This window comes from Actinia tenebrosa, unplaced genomic scaffold (assembly GCF_029948245.1).
Source record: "Actinia tenebrosa isolate PJP-AT-01 unplaced genomic scaffold, QUT_ActTen_1.0 PGA_scaffold16__25_contigs__length_10494907, whole genome shotgun sequence".
NCBI classification, from domain to species: domain Eukaryota; kingdom Metazoa; phylum Cnidaria; class Anthozoa; order Actiniaria; family Actiniidae; genus Actinia; species Actinia tenebrosa.
In genome coordinates this window covers 8,271,364-8,288,523 of record NW_028292576.1, presented here as the reverse complement: position 1 = coordinate 8,288,523, position 17,160 = coordinate 8,271,364, and the positions used below count along the sequence as shown (strand labels likewise).

Sequence of the window (17,160 nt, the reverse complement as noted above, 5' to 3'; positions counted from 1 at the left end):
GGCGTGGGTGGAAGCTCACATACTGCCATTACTTGTATATTATAATGTTTGTTCGTTGATAAGGTACTCAAGTTTTAAAAATTCAACCACAGCTTTTTTTATTATAAAGTTAATAATAGTAATTAGTTATAAAGATTGTAGAAGCTTACTGAAGATATATGTAGAGTAGCATTTTTTTAAAAGCCGCTATACGACATGGTTTTTTCCTTTAGTTCTTCTTAATATATATTTTGCGGGTCAGTTCGGGGAAAAGATTAAAAGTCCATTACCAGCCCACTACATTGATTTTCCACTCCATCACGTTCTTCTAATGTTTCTTGTTTATTGAATTGCTTATACAAAATAACATAGCTTTAAAACGCTTCATATAATACTGAATGGCACAAGCTCCATGTTTTAAAGAATCAATGGATGGCCAATATAACCCCTTGAGGTCCCAAGAAAAACAATGTTCTGAGAAAAAAACAATGGACTTTTTTTTTGCATAAAAAAGACGGCCTATTATTTGTCCCCCAGAACAGTTCTCTTAAAAATCAATACGAGGGGTCTATAGACGATAGTCTATTGCCCATTAACCTGTCGCAAGAGTTTGTGACAAAACAATTGGATTTTTTTGCATTAAGAAAAGACGGCCTATTATTTTGTCCCCAGAACAATTTCTCTTAAAAATCAATACGAGGGGTCTATAGACGATAGTCTATGTGACCCATTAAACGCTGTCGCAAGAGTTTGTGACAAACAATGGCTTTTTTTTGCATAAGAAAAAGATGGACATTATTATTTGTCCCTAGAAACAATTCCTCTAGGATTAAATCAATGCAATGGGGTCTATATCTAAAAATGAATTGAAGATGACACTATGACAAATAGGTTTGAGCAAAAACGTATCATTGGACTTTTTTACCTGAAACTAGGGTTATTAATTAATGGTTTCCTATATATAGACCCCTTCAGCACGTCGGAACGCAACTTAATTTGGGGGACATGTCATCCAGTTGAGCTGCTCTGCTGCTTTGACGTTATATGCCAGGGGGTCTATTTCCGAACCACCTGCTCTTCTCTTGGGTAGATTATACTTGGTTCGAGCTCTGACTGAGTAACAAGATTTCTCCCCACTAACAACTCATGCCAAAAAAAGTCACGTCCAGCTCACTACAGTCTTAGGCAGTCAATCAGATAACTATTAAAGGTTTCTCATTCCTATACAATATAAAGATATTAAGCAAACGATAGAAAAATAATCTGTTACAGTATACAAATTTGAATGGATTGAAAAGCCTAGAAGATTTTTAAGCTAATTTTAAGATATGAGTGTACGTTGCCGATAAATCCCTCTGGCAGGAAGGTGATTTCCAGGCTTTTCTGGCATAATAATTAAGTACAGGCATAAATTTGATTGGTGTTGATTATTTTTTAATCGTGTTCGGAGACGCCACACCAACTAAGCTTTAAATGAGGCCGAATTTCGCACCCGACAGAGTTGCCGAAACTTGCTCTAAGATTGTTACCAACAGCAGGAAACAATTTGACTACACAAGAAATGAAATAAATGGATTACATTTTTACTAAATAGCATGTCAGAAAAACGTTAATTCTTCAGAAGTGGAATGCTAGTCGTAAAATAAATAGAAATACTTTTGCCGGTTTAGATGTAGAAAGCATTTGAACTCAGTTTTCTTTTTTTAAACTTTTAGTAAAATAAATCCGGGTGCTGGTCACTCAGCACGTCCTTTCCTTCCTTTAAACAACAAAAGACCCTCAAAAATCTCAATGAAAGAGGGTTAATTTGATTTATTCTTCCTATATGAAGGATGACACTAGAATTTTAAAACGCTTATTATACAGGAGTTTTTGACAACCTATAGAACATTGACAAAACACTTTAAAACAACACGTAAGACGCTTGTACTCTGAATGATGAGAAAACGTGGTAAGTACGGCAAATTCTGAGATAATGGACGGTACGTATACAATCTTGAGTGACATTGATCAAGCAGGGCAGATTGTGTTGGTTCTAACTGGACAATAAACTAGACAATATCAGGAGATAATACCCTATGTTAAGCTAGGGTAACGGCGCTATTCGGCATTATTCGTATAAGGAGATTGCGTTTTTTTTTAAAATGAACTACATCGCCAACTCAACAAAGTCGTAAAAGTAACGAAAAAAGCAATAAATAATAATAATAATAAAATAATAACATATAATAATAATAATAATAATAATAATAAACTTGTTATAGAGGATAACAGCTTTGACAGTAATTCAACTGATAAACTCGTGGTCCTCTTTTAAACGTCTCTAGTTAATTAGGGACGGGGACCGCCATTACGTGATCATCCGAGCCACGTGCATTTGCAGATGTAATTACAAAAGGCAGCACCTTCTCCTCAGTTATTTTAAGACCCTGAGTGTTGGTCCGGCCGAGGGCTTGAACCACGACCCTCCCGCACAACAGACCGACGCTCTTACCAACTGAGCTAAACCGGGGTGGCGATAACAATGGCAATGAGATGAATACATACATACATACTTTTTACTGAAGCTCCCTTTGACAGGACTTTTCAGTCACAATATAATAGAAATAAAGTATAAAATAATTTACAATCCATTAACACTATATACATATATAATGTATCAAAACTATATACGAACACTTTAATTATTCGAAATCTATAAGGATAATCTATAAAAGCTACAAATACTAATCTAATCTTTATTAAATATCCTTTTAAAAAGACAACGCTTAAAACCATAAATATTTATTACTATTTTTTAGATCAGCAGTAAGTGCATTCCAAAACTTAAGTAAAATTTGAAAACTGTAGCTTGATTCAATTAAAACTGCCATTCGAAAACGGCTTTTGAAATTATCTTGAATGCGAGACTTACATGGAAATACAAAAAGAATCACACTTTTTCCCGATGGAATTTGTGTCATTTCTTTTGTATTTCCATGTAAGCTCCTATCCAAGTCCACAATTAATTTCAAGATGCCGTTGCATTCCAATCACAGGACAAGGGACACAGGTTTGTTACCAGCCCACCTATAGCTCATTAAATTCCACCCTCGTAAAACACATTGGTTTGTTATATTTATGTTTATTTATTATTTTTATTCTGATAGAAAAGGAGACTTTGATATTCTTTTTTGATAAAGATGTTATCGCAGCTTAAACGAGTTTAGTTAGTATAGATTCTGCGTTGTTTTAAGAAAAAACTGAATGTACGTAAAATTATTAGTTGCCTATATCTTAATTTTACGTAACCTTTTTTTTTTTTTTTCATTCACAAAACTAATAGTCCTCCCTCGCATCCGTGTTTAGTGTTGGTCGAAGACTACAAAACTAAGAATTGTTATTTGTTGAATTCTTTTAAGCCAAGAATTATTAGAGCTGGAACGGGTCTGTACAAAAAAAACTTTCTAAACCAACTGTTTTGAAGAGAATATTTGGTTGTCAATGTTTGCCAATGTGCTCAGATTCTTTTATCGGCTAAAAACATTAAAACTCAAAGTCCGGTACCAAAGAAAGGTCAACAACCAACGCATATATGGCGAAAAGATATTATTATCATAATGCCAATAGCAATAACTAGCTTTGTTACTCCCACGAGCCAAACAATAAAGTGTGCATTAAAAAATCTTACTCACAATAGAATTGTCCTTGATCTGTATGTCTTCGGTATTCTTAATGTCCCCAACGAAAAATGGCGAATCAGTTTTGTGGGGACGCCGACAGAGTAAGCTATTTTAACTCCAGTCAACAACGGAAATGAGTTCGGAGAGACCATTAGAAGTAAGATAGGCAAAAAATGTTACTAGACTGATGTTTAAAGCTAGATGGCTCAGATTACTCAGAAAAACGTGGGATGAATCACTTTAGGGATGATTTCGAAGTATTCTATAACAGAAAACATGGACAAAGAGGAGACGTGGTTGCGCATGCGCGCCGCGTTGAATATTCGTTTGTTTGAAGTCGTGTAGGAAGGAAGGCCTTATTTCTGTTTGCCACTTGCCTAAGGCTCGCGTCGATGAACTTAAAAAATATATGACTGTGAATAACTTATTTATGAGCAAGCCATTTAGAAGGACTATTTTAAGCTTTCGATTTTAATTTACACTTACTTGCAAGAAGGTTGTCATACAAGAATAGACATTAGTAATTTAGTGAGAAAGGAAAGATTAAAAGACAAAGAAAAAAGTTCAGCTTCAGTGATCTTTTTTTGTTTTTTAATATAATTCCTATCCCACTAAATCACTAATGTTCTATTTTCGTATGACAAAGGTCTTGCAAGTAGGTGTATACAGTCGAGAAATTCAAACAGAATGAAATAGAGATAAAACACTTCCTTGAACTTGAAAATAAATTATCTATATTCTTGAAAAATACTTCATAACAAAAAAATCTCTCCTTAAAAATGAAACTTTTAAACTTCGAAGTTTTCGGCAAATTTCAATAAAGAAAAACACAAGAGAAAAACAGACTCTTGATTTATACTTCTACAAAAGGATAACTTCATCAACATTCTTCATTTATTGAGAACAAATCTTAAGTTTGGGTTTGGGGTAAGAATTAAAAATCTAAATACGTCTAGATAACGGCGATTATGACTGAACTGAGAAGTCAAATCCAGAGTTTCTGAACAACGTCTTCACCTTGAGATCGATTACCATCACACTAAGTATAAACAATCTTTGAAAGAAAACGCTTTTTTCCCTTAAGCTTTCCGTATATTCACTACTCTCTTCTAAGTAAAGCAGCTCAATTATATAACAAAGAGACTGAAAAACCCGACCGGTAATTGTGTCGGCACAAGCCCTAAAACCAGGAAAGACTTTTGATTGATTTAACCAAGACCAGTTCCATTTGAACATCGATGACAAATACATCGATAAGAGAAAACTAGATGCAGACTTGACTTGTTCTATTAGTTTGTATTGTAATCTCCTTAGTTACCTTTTGGAGAAGAAAAAGGGCCCACGTTTTTGATTATCTTGTATTGAAGAAACAGAAAACGCGCGCGCGTGCTGTGTGCTGTCATAAAGCACGCGGGGGTTGGCAGAACACGAGAGAAGTGTTAAGAGAAGCACGACGCGTAGCGGATCTCGAGTGATCTGCCAATCCCCAAGTGCTTTAGTTCACACAGCACTGCAAGCAAGTTTTTTATTTCTTTTATAAAATACAATTTACTATAATCGTTATTTTAGATAGGAATGACGCAACTGAAAGTGAGCGCGCGTGTAGGCTGTGTGCACTCATAAAGCACGCGCTCACAGCCAATCAGAACGCGAGATTGTAACCGTTACTTCATAATTCTCTTCTCTTCTCTTTGTGTCCCTGTTTGTGTTTCTTTGTTCTACTCCCCCTTGTGCTGTGTTTCTTTATTTTCTTTCCTTTTTCCCCCTGTTGCGTTGCGTTGCGTTGCGTTGCGTTGCTTTGCGTTTGCTTTGCATTGGGTCCTGTCGTGTTGTCGTCAAAATTGCGCATGCGTATCTCTCTGCATAGAATATCAGTACCAATTTAGCAGTCAGTCTTTTCGTTAGAATACCTCATTTTTAATATAAGAGAGTTTTAGATTTACGTTCACGGCAAACGTGAAACGTCAGTTGACCAGTAAGCAATTCTTTTAAATTACCGAAAAAGAATCGCAAAAAAGTCCAAGTAGTAGAAAAACAAGAGTATTTGCGCTTGGTGAGAAGGTTTGTAAAAGGTAAAGTAAAATACAGGAAAACTATGAAAACGTGGTCAACGTTTGCCGTTTGCGGGGAGAAAAAAATGTCAATCTAAACTCTCTATTATGTATTCATTTTCGTTTCAAATAATATAGCATACAGCCAGTGACTAAGCTCTGATTCAAGTGTGTTATCTATCATTTAATGTTTTGACACTTGTTTTTTACAGTTGATTACAACTCATTTTATTTTGAATAGAAAACTTTTCTAGTCTTCTGACATTTATCACATATGTCGATTAACTAGAGGTCACCTTCATGTTATTCTTTTTATTACGACTCTGCTGATGTCATGGTTATGCATCAGTATAAACTACAAAATTGAAGCTTACCTTATCTTATATAGCCTGCAAAGCAGGCGTTCTTGTGGGTTTGGGTAAAAACCGGGGTTTTGGGGGAACTTTGGACATTTGGAACGAGCGAGAATTGAAACCGAGCAAGGAGATATGCATTCCTTTTTTTTTTTTTGCAAGGTCCCATTTTTCTCGCGGGCACGTAGTCGAAACAGGAACCCCAAAACCCCGATTTTTCCTCAAACCCATCACAAGAACGTCTGCTCTGCAGGCTATGTCTTATATAACTATATTTCTATCCTATATACACCTAAATATCTGACGAAAATAATGGCTGACAATAAACATTGCATAGTAGGAGCTGACTTTGACAACTTGTTAATCGTTATTGTCTCCAAATATATAAACTCCTCTCAGACAAAATTATGTTGGATGCAAATTCAAAGTTAACATGACAAAACAACATTTAAAAAAATACAACAAAACAATAAGAAGAAAACAACAGCAATCTAACTAAGGTCACAAATTCCATCAAGAAAAACCAAGCCGGGACTGAACCCTGAACCCTGAGCCGGTTGTTTCAAGGTATATATAAACATTTAACATTTGGAGGCTTGTAATGGGATTTCTTTGTATATTGACGAAGATCGACAGTGGTCTATACTATGAACTCATATAACATTGAAACTTCATACGCGGAAGCCAAAACATAACAAAATATATAGCGGACCCATGCATCCATGCATCTGGATCTTAAAAGCTCTCGTTTTACTTTCTAGTACACATAGACAGTTGTTTCCATATCAATCATTCCTCATAAAGGTCCTTTTAGTCATTTTCTTGTATCCAATACTAGACTAAAGGTGTCTTCTACATATGGAAAGTTGCCGTCAACTTATTGCCAATAATATATCTACAAATTACCCGACGACCTGACGAAATTACAGGTTTGCATCTCCTGTACCCTGAGAAATGTCCAGGCAGGAATATTGCAGACTACTAATTACCCTGTCAATGAAGTGCGGATCGGAAGGGCACGCTGGGAATCATTCTTGCAACGTTGAGAAACGCCTTCATGTTTCGCACTCGGAAGAGATGCCTCAGAGATGTAGTAGCCAGGCCAATAGATTCTGGAATGCCGTACACAAATCTGCCGACAGCAACGACGTAGATTTGAACTCCCATCATCTTCAACTCAAATGCGCGGTAAAGGGTCAACTCCTTTTGTACGTTCGATAATCCGTCAGTGATCAAGAGGACCTGCAGAAAAATGTTTTAACATTAAAAGGAGGTTCATTACTGCAGCAATAAGCACTTTGGTGGCTCTGTAACATTATTCAATTGTAAAAGGTTTCTCCGCCTTTCCTTATTTTTTCTTATTTTTCATTTTGTTTTTTTGTTCTCTTCTTCGTTTTCTTTCCCCTTCCCTTCCCTTCCTTCTCTTTTTCTTTTCTTCTTTAATCTTTTCTTTCTTTTTTCTCCTTCCTTATTCTCTTTCTTGAATTACATTGATTAGTCATTTTCCAGTTTTTCGCGTCTTCGTTTAACTCTAATTTCGTTATACTATGACATTTAGTTAAACTATTCAAGTATGTATTCCTAAATTTGACATCGTGAAAAGATGAAAAATCTTGCTTTCGGGCGCTAGTCCTTCGTCGGAGTAAAAGAGCACTGTTTGTCAGCTTTTGTCCCAACGGGATTAATGAACGCTTTGCTTTTAACTAACCCACTCTTTTGTCTTTTGATTGTTTCTTTCGTTTCCTTGCCCACCTTGTTCGCATTGGCTTCTTTTGTTTTGTTCTCAGTATATAAACACTCCTTTCTACCACCTCTTTCTCTTTTACTCCGTCGAAGGACTAGCGTCCGAAACGTCAGTAAGTTTCTTCAAGAACTTTTCACAGTGTAAAATCACCCTTTTATCATTACTGTTTCATTAGAAACACCGAGGCAGCTCACACTAGTTTTTATCTAGTTATCTCCAAAACCAAAAATGCTACACTTACCCTTTTATCCATATTATTAGATGTTATATTACAGAGGCTTTTATGTTCTCCAGGCCAGATCATTAACTACGAGAACTTATGCCTGTCATGTCACCGCACATAACCAATATCAGAAGTTCAGCAGTTAATTATTCGTCTTCTTATCATTAAAAAACTTTCTTGTTGTTTGGGCTGTTTGGCTTGTCAAAATCATCGACCAAGCTTAATGAAAGTGACCGGCAAGTGTGTTTCCTTTCGAATTCTAGTTTTGATGTACTATTATCATCATCAATAACAAAAAACATCATGATTTGATGGGAATCAACGGATATACCCTATAGTACTAGGGCGCAGAATATTAATAACTAGCATGAATAACTGCAGCAGTCGCTTTAGAGACTGAACACGAATTTTGATCATGAGATCCAAAATCCCAATCATATGTTCATCTTTATTCCTTTCCTAATTCTTACCTTATTGAGTGCACCTTTAGTTTTGTTTGATTCGGGGTCTTCAAACAATGTCTTTGCAAGTAAAAGTCCCTTTTGAATGTTAGTTCTTCCAGGAATGAAAGGCACTTTTTTTAGTTTCTTCAGTGTGGTCCTCTTGTCTGCAAAGTTCATTTGGATGAAAGCATCGGTTGAAAATACAACAATACCATACCGGTTATCGTCTCTTGATTTGGCTACCATGGTGTGGATTGCTTTCACCTCTTGTTGGAAATGTCTTCTCCCGACTGAGGAAGATGAGTCCAGAACGAAGACTATGTTACTTGCCTACAATACAAAAAACGAGATGCTGCTGTAAAACTTCAATTAAGTTAATCATAGTTTCAATGATCAAATAAAGGTTTTGCACCATCACGTGACGGCAGTCATAACAGATGGCAGGAACAATATAATCGTTTCACATAAGAAGAAAAATTTGTTCAATTCCAGAGAGCAAAGGGATTGTATTGTCTTGCCATCTAACCACAGGTAGCCCAAGTTGTATTATGGGTGTGGACACGTGATGGTGCAAAATCTCTATTCAATATTAAAAAAACAAGTTTCAAACCAACATTCACTTTCACTCACACTAGATTCCATGCACGCACCTCTCAACTCACGTGTTGCCAACGAAAGGAGGATGAAGCACCAGAGCTCCCGAAGAAATGGAAAGAACGCAACACATCTAATTAACTCGAGCCGAGAATCCAATCACAGTGGTGAGAAACAGTTGTAGCACTGAGCTAGCGCATGTCCCCATGCCCCTTATTCAACCTACGTCTACCAATAAAGTCAAAAGCCAGAGCTGAAGTAGGTTCTTAGTCGCCCAAGCACCGTGTTCTTACCTTCCCCTGATTTGGACCTCTCCTGATTCTGCCACTTGAAAGTCTTGAAATACGCAGCCCCATGAAATAGCTCGCAAACTTTTGTGAGGTGTTGGAAATTGGAGGAATGAGTTGATATTCTGGGGGGAAAAGAATACTTTTACTATAAACTCATTTATAGTACACTCAACAAAATTACTCGACTCTGATTGGTCGAGAGGAGTACAATTATAGCGTTAATTGTACTCCGTAGGAGTACCGAATTAAGTCGCTATGGCAACACGGCCAAAACAATGTCAAAACAATTATTTTCTATCATTTTGTACTTAAAAAACATAAATAAAATTTTAAAGCCGTAAAAACTGATCTTTTTTATGCATTACAGTTGCGCGATGGACTGAATAGACAAAGATGAACGGCGTCGCTTCGCATTTTTTACTGAAATTTTGTTGAGTGAACTATAAACAAACATATACTAATAGCAACTGAACCTAAATATTTGGGCTAGTTTAACTTATAAATAAATAAAGGTCATTAGGAAGAGAGATAATGAGTTAATTAGCCGGGTTGGTGGGTTGGTGGGTTGGTGGGTTGGTGGGTTGGTGGGTTGGTGGGTTGGTGGGTTGGTGGGTTGGTGGGTTGGTGGGTTGGTGGGTTGGTGGGTTGGTAGGCTGTTAGGTTGGTAGGTTAGTAGGTTGGTAGACATTTGGAGGGCATGACGGAAGAAGAAAAGTCAATATTGTTAACCAGTTAAGTGATGTGCATGATGATGTTCAGATACTATTGATAAAATATGCTAAATAGACCAATCACTTTTTCAGAAGGTTTATACAAATGGTTTACTTGTAACCCAGCTGGATACCCTAGACCTCCTGGTGCGCTTCTCTTATTCGCCAATTTTGTCTCCATAAACAATGAAATACATAACTGATCTACGGGATCCCTTCTAATGTACCTTAACCCTGGATCCGGCAATTGCACGGGCCATAATCGGGATCATGATAAAACGACTTAAAGTGAATTAATTCATCCGGCTGTGCATGACCGTGATCAAAAAGTAAACAACGTCGGCCACGCATGATTGGTTGCATGAAAGTGCTACGGATAACTGTAGCGTAAGACCTTTCTATTGACAATGTCACACGCCATTAAGAACGTATTTAGAATGTTATTAGAATATTTAGCGGCGTGAATTCATCCCTAAAGCAGCAAGCAAATAAAGACAAATCTCTGGCGAGACAGGTGTCTATCTATATAGGGCTTCTGTTTCTACATCTTGTTTGGGGAATTCAAGTCTTTGGTTTAACCTTTATTTAACCTTCAAGATTTGAAATGCTAATAAAAGTTGCGTGTCGTCGTAAAGTCGTCATGCTGCATCAGTTATAAACGGTTTGTGCTTGATAAATTCTTGTAGATAGTTTGAAAAAAAAGAGAAGCAACGTGTCTCCGTAAAATACTAATCCAGTACAAAATCTGCAAAACGTAGCTTTAGTTTGCTGTTTAGGTAATACAGTGTACTTCTAAGAAAGAATGTTTGTTCCATGCGCTATTACAATTATCGAGAAAATGGCTATAAAGTAAGGTGCTAGGAGCGGTAAATCATTCGTCTAATTAGTCGAGTTATTAACTTTGTTTGTATTCATGATAGACTTGTGTTTAACCGATTGTTTTAAACAGCAAGCACTGGTTAACACCAACGTTTGATGTTGAATTAAACAGCAGAATTCAGTAAGCCGCCGACACATTCACAATATGCCAGAAACTGAGACCTTAAAATTCAGGAATGATCATAGAATTCATTACATCGTTCATTGTGATTCGAATGGAGAAAAACAGTAGAGAGTTTTTGCCTACGAGGTGTTGACTCTTCCCGAGAAAAACACTATAATATATCAACGAATTATTCGTCTTCGTTACGCTGCGCTTACACCTCATTTAAAAGTTCAATAAACTAATAAAAAGTGTATATAATAGTTATAACGAAGCTAAAGAGATGAAAACCATGGTTTCATAAAGCCATCATGTTAACCATAAGACATGTTACGAGTGTGTGAAGGTTCCAGAAGAAGTTTTAAAAACTGAATTAGATGAACATTTCGACACTTACGCTTGTAGGGATCTTCATAAAAGCTTTCAGTCTCCCAGATATACGATGTACACGCGCTAATGAAACACAAATAAATCACTGTAACTATGGCAAACATGTTGAAGTTATATGCAAGCATAATTTTGTTGTATTCAGCTTGACCAGTTACAAGTCAGTGAAGTTTAACTAGGGTTCCTTTCGTCCGGCAGTGTTCTTGATATGCCAAAAATGGACTTGCTCTGATTCGCTTGAAAAAGTACGTGTATTAGCACTTAATTGCACGTTGTGTTGTCGAGTCAATATTTGCTCATTTGCATGCAAATAAGTATTGAGATGGAGACACATTATCTGAGGTATTAGTTAGTGGAGTGTCAGGAAGCGGTTTCTTAGCAAGAGGCGGGCATTGGAATGCACCTTTATTTGTTTATATGCTAAGCTTACAATAAGATAAAGCTGATATTTACGACTGATGTATATGAGGAATTTATGAGAAACAAAAAGTGAAGACGGAATTGATGGTTTTCAACCATTCCCAAGGGAATTAAATAACAAAAGACACGGCGGCCATGTTGGAGGATATATCAAAAGAATTCACTGACAATTCTTTTGTTTGTTAAGTTCCTCCAACGTGGCCACCGTGAAAACCATCAATATAATGAACATAAAAAGTGAAAGGGCGTTTCCAAGGACTAAACTTAGAGAAGGGTCAAAGCAAGGCGATGAAAAAAGAATATGACAGAAAATAAAGAGAAGAGAAGAGATATTGTAGTGATTGTGGTCGAACAGAGGGGAAAGGACTGAGAAGTAGGGAAGAGGGAGAAATTGAGGAGGAGGAGACAGGAGACAAGGAGCAAGGGAGGATCCGGAAGAGAAGATAGAGAAGAAAAAGAAAAGGTGTAGGTGTAGGTGTAGGTGAAGGTGAAGGAGAAGGAGAAGGAGAAGGAGAAGGAGAAGGAGAAGGAGAAGGAGAAGGAGAAGGAGAAGGAGAAGGAGAAGGAGAAGGAGAAGGAGAAGGAGAAGGAGAAGGAGAAGGAGAAGGAGAAGAGAAAATATGAAATCATTTAAAAAACACATTTTTTCCAACGTCCCTTGAAAGTGATTTGGCCCAGATAAAAACAAACCAATATCAATTTGAGGTACAAGCACTAAATGACTAGCTTAGCAATCCACTAGACGAAAAACAAACAAATTGCTCAGGTACGTATTTTTCGTAGGACGTGCACACGGCGATCACTCTAGCAAACCATACACGTATACATCAGCGCAGGAAGTGCCATCATTATTGCCATCTAAGCTCTTCTTCAGATCTTGTCCATACCAAATACGAAATTCCTGACCAGCCATGACATCTAGAGGCGTGGTAAAGTTCTTGAAGACAATTTCTGGAGACTTGGATGTAAACCCAGGCAGGGAATACTCGAGACGGGCGGAGCTGGAAATAAACTCATCTTGGGGCAAGATCTTTATGTTTTGGTTGTTGGTGATAATAGTCATTAATGTGTCTGTATATGTAAGGAAAGGAGCACAGCCCCAATCGCTTTTGGCCGAGGAATAAGAAAAAGAGCATGATACGTAACCCGATAGATGAACAAGCTTGAATGTTAGAACCTTTCCTGTCTTCTTGACATAGAACGTCCCATATGATGAACCTTTGGCTCCAAAGCAGACAGGGCTTACGTTTATTTTATGCCATTGGTCTAGAAAAGAAGAAAAAAATGAAGAACTCAGTAACTAAAATTCAATGCGCTGTACATTGCAGTGCATTTTGGGGCTGTTTTAGGAGACATATTTTCAAGATGGCGTCTATCTAGTCCCCAAAACTGTGCCACAGAGCACTGTATATCATTATTATTATTATTGTTATTATTATTATTATTATTAGTTTTTCTTTTTCTCTTTTTTTTAAATTTTATTTATTAATTTGTTGCAGATATATTTAGATATTGTATATATAGATTTTGATCACACTCTTCGGCTAGGATCCTACGATAATGCACTATTAAACCTACTGATTGTTAATTAGATTTAAAATAAAATAATAATTATTATTCAAAATATATAGGTATATTATAATAAATAACTTTATTGACAATAATAATTAACTAATAATTCATTATAATATGAGACGTGATAAGAATATTGCTATAATTGGTATATTATTACTATTATTACTATTATTATTATTATTATTATTATTATTATTATTATTATCATTATTATTATTATCATTATTATTATTATGCTTTCAAATCATAAATAGGCTGTTGAACCGGTAACAATCCTTACTCTTACACGAATAATTCCAAAGGTTCCATCAAACCATCCCCCATTTATGTAGAAAAGGAAGGGTTGGGAGACCGGAGCCTATGGTTTCAAGTCCTTATCCAAGAAGTATTGAGGGTCTAAACATTTGCAGACGTAATTACGAAGGCAGCACCTTAAATTCAATTATTTTAAGGTCCTGAATGTTGGCCCGGCTGAGCCGCTTGAATCACTTCCTGTCACACAACAGACAAGCCGTCGCTCCGGGGCCAGTTGGGCTAGCCGAGTAGCCTGCGGTTTGTGGGGAGGATTTGGGGAGAAAATCGGTTGCAACTGCAGCTCTCGGTTAACTGGTTTCAGTTTCAATTTAACAAAAATAAAGGTAGTTCGCTAGTAGTCAAAATATTGTCAAAATTAGACATGCGTACTTATATACATACATACATTTACATATATACTCACATGCAATCTGGCAGAACGCTCCACGGAACCCCTGAGGGCAATGGCAAAGGCAGTGGTTGTCTGGTGTGGTTTCACACGTGCCACCGTTGAAACATCTAGAAGACGCGTCCTGAAATTACGAGAAAAGGAGCCTATGGTTGGATGATCCCTTTGTATAGAGGTACTGTAGTCTTAAACGTCAAAATCTAAAACTATGAATGTTTTCTATTCCTTTAATCTCTTTCTATTATTTTGTTGTTCTTTCCTTCTCTCTTTACTTCCTTCCTTCTTTCTCTTTTAGTTCTCTCGTTGGCTTTCGCCGTTCATGTTCGTATCTTCCTCCCTTTCTTTTTTCTCTCACAAGTCGATTTTTCCCAATGGTGAAAGAACGGTGAAAAACGTCACAATGATGGCGGATTTGTAGTAATTTAGCTCTGCTAGTAAATCGATAGCTCTGATCAATATACCTAATTTTTAACATTTTATAAACAGCTATTTATCCTAAGATATATACGTTATTTTGTGGCTATTATTGCTTTTTTAGTTCTGAAAACTACTATTTTTGTAGTTTATTGTGTGATTTTCTCAGTGATTTTATTAGCGTTAAAATCATAAGAATGTTTTCAAATGACGTCATAATAAAACAGAGCATTTTATCAAAATTCTGATGCGATGTTCAGAATGTAACATTGACATCATTCCCCCCCTCCCCCTCCCTAGAATTTGATCCAGGGCTCATCTAGTTAAGCGTAGCCATTTCGCTGTAACAAGTTCACGGTTTCCGACGCCATATTGCTTGGGGGCAAATTTACAAAGAAGCGTAGGGGAAAGAGATACGTTTTTCGTTACATTTCCATTCTGAGGTAAATTTTCGAGACCAACCTTTGTCTGTCGAAGGAGAATCCTCTGTCAATGTTCAAAGCAATATGGCGTCGGAAACTGTGAACTTGTCTATTATAAACAGAGTAACTTTTTTTGCACGAATAAAAATTCATCATTATCATGATTTTCCGTGAAAAAATAAAGGTTTCAGATTTTCCAAGGGAGAAAGTTATTATTGTTTCGCAACCGGAACATGGCTGCATGAAAACGAAAATGACTATTTCCGACTGATTTTACGTAAAAGTTTCTAAAACTTGTTTTAGGCTGATAAGAAGATATAACTATAACTAAAAACTAGTGTGAGCTGCGTCGGTGTTTCTAATGAAACAGTAATGATAAAAGGGTAAATTATACACCGTGAAAAGATGAAAAAACTTACTGACGTTTCGGACGCTAGTCCTTCGTCGGAGTAAAAGGCTGATATGAAAATTCTCATCTCAAAATTCCTCTTTGACATGTCGACTTTGCGGCTCGATTCGAGAAGTGAGTAATATTGATATGATGAAGAATTGGCTACTAAGCTATACGTAGTCATTTTCTTACCACGGAGCGAGTATAGTGATGATATGTTGTTGAAGACTCTAATGAAACTCCAGAGGGATCGTCTTGGTGATTGGCCATCAACACGCACTCATACAACCCATCAGTGTCCGGTCGAGTCGCAAGGTTTAGGGACAAGCAATCCGAACGACGCTCGCATTTCCAGACACAATCAAACTTATCTTCAGCTTTGCTGAGCTCTATAACCGTTCCTTTTAGCGCTTTGAAGGCAAGTTTCGTTAGATATGTTCCTTCGGAAGGAACACAGGTTACCGATTGAAAATCTAGTACTGATATAATGGCGAATAAGAAGCTTAAACAGATTGACATTTCGGATGATACCAAAAACGAATTTTGAAACTGAGAGACTGCTTTCTGAGTCAAGATTCGAACAGCTTCAGCAGTGCCAAGAAATAAGCGCTATCGGAAAAGATAGATGTTTATTTAAAGTTTCCTTTAATGTTTGATGGCTAAGAACTAATTAATATCACACAGGGAGTAGTGATCAAATCACGACATGTATAATTTCAATTACATCCTCAGCTGCGCTTGCCCACCTTTTTTCCTGATATTTTAATTTTAACTTCTACAATCTACCACTCTATGTGTGCAGGATACAAGGCTCAAAAAAGAGGGAAGCTAGTGAATGTTGATTTTCTGGTTAGGGAGAGAAAAACCAAAGCCATAAGAAAAACCCTCTTCTGAACTACAAACACTGCCGCCCACAGGAAACCCGTGTCAGAAAAGGAAATGTTACTTGATACTACATTTGAATTGAAGTATTGGCTACCTGTAGTTTGTATAGGAAATTATTTCTTATTTGTTTATTAGTTAAAATTGATAATTATAAGACACATGAATGTGGATTCAACTCAAACAAAGAATCGTATTCTCAAGAGAATGTCACGAATTAGACCTAATTCATCTTGGTGTAATGTTTTCCCCTTTCAGACCACATGTCATTCCATGGAGTACCATTTCTTTTAACGGCTGTACAGAACTCGGCTGCACAGCGATAAGATACATAAGTATGGATACAACTCAAGCTAATAATATTATTCTTAAGATATTGTCACTATCTTAATATCTTGAATTAAGAAATATATGACTAAAGTTAATTTTCTCCCGATTTTTTTTTTCTTTTTTCTTTTTTCTTTTTTTCTTCTTTTTTTTTTTTTTGTTACTTTATGTAAATCTTGGGCTCCAACTCCCGGTACGGTTACATTCTCGACTTTCACATCCCCATAATGCCTTGCGTTTTTGGGGGTAACCAATCAAAAAACTGTCCCAAATTAAAAGGTTTCTTAATTGAATTTATACTATACCTGCTTTTATCTGTACAATACTGATTATCAGTTTATTCCAAGTTATTTTTGCATGTACAGATCATCAAGAGTTTTGGTCTTACAGAAAATGTATTGACTTACGAAAAAATGTTTGAAATTTACCTTAAACGTCTTCAAGCTTCTATCTTTTTCTGTTTTTTACTTCTTCATTTTACCTTTGGATACCAAACAAGGTATTTTGAACATTGTCTGATCAGTCTTCAGCAAAATAAGTGGGTTTTTACCCTCTGGGGTTGCCTGTGTTAACTGGTTCGACTGGTTCCCATTCTTACTCTATGAAAA

At 36.6% G+C, this 17,160-nt stretch overlaps 2 protein-coding genes across 2 annotated transcripts; both read right to left on the bottom strand.

The window, feature by feature from the left end:
- Positions 1–6,515: 6,515 nt before the first annotated feature.
- Positions 6,516–11,825, bottom strand: LOC148910710 (collagen alpha-1(VI) chain-like). Its single transcript, XM_089031411.1, has 4 exons — positions 11,429–11,825; positions 9,343–9,461; positions 8,483–8,785; positions 6,516–7,287 (listed from the first exon to the last, which is right to left on the bottom strand). The coding sequence occupies exons 1-4, from the start codon at positions 11,544–11,546 to the stop codon at positions 7,039–7,041; spliced, it is 789 nt and encodes a 262-aa protein (XP_088887537.1). The 5' UTR covers positions 11,547–11,825; the 3' UTR covers positions 6,516–7,038.
- A 705-nt stretch (positions 11,826–12,530) lies between these two features.
- On the bottom strand, positions 12,531–15,926 carry LOC148910709 (uncharacterized). The gene is made up of 3 exons (XM_089031321.1): positions 15,536–15,926; positions 14,132–14,240; positions 12,531–13,104 (listed from the first exon to the last, which is right to left on the bottom strand). The coding sequence occupies exons 1-3, from the start codon at positions 15,860–15,862 to the stop codon at positions 12,638–12,640; spliced, it is 903 nt and encodes a 300-aa protein (XP_088887447.1). The 5' UTR covers positions 15,863–15,926; the 3' UTR covers positions 12,531–12,637.
- Between the last annotated feature and the right edge of the window lie 1,234 nt (positions 15,927–17,160).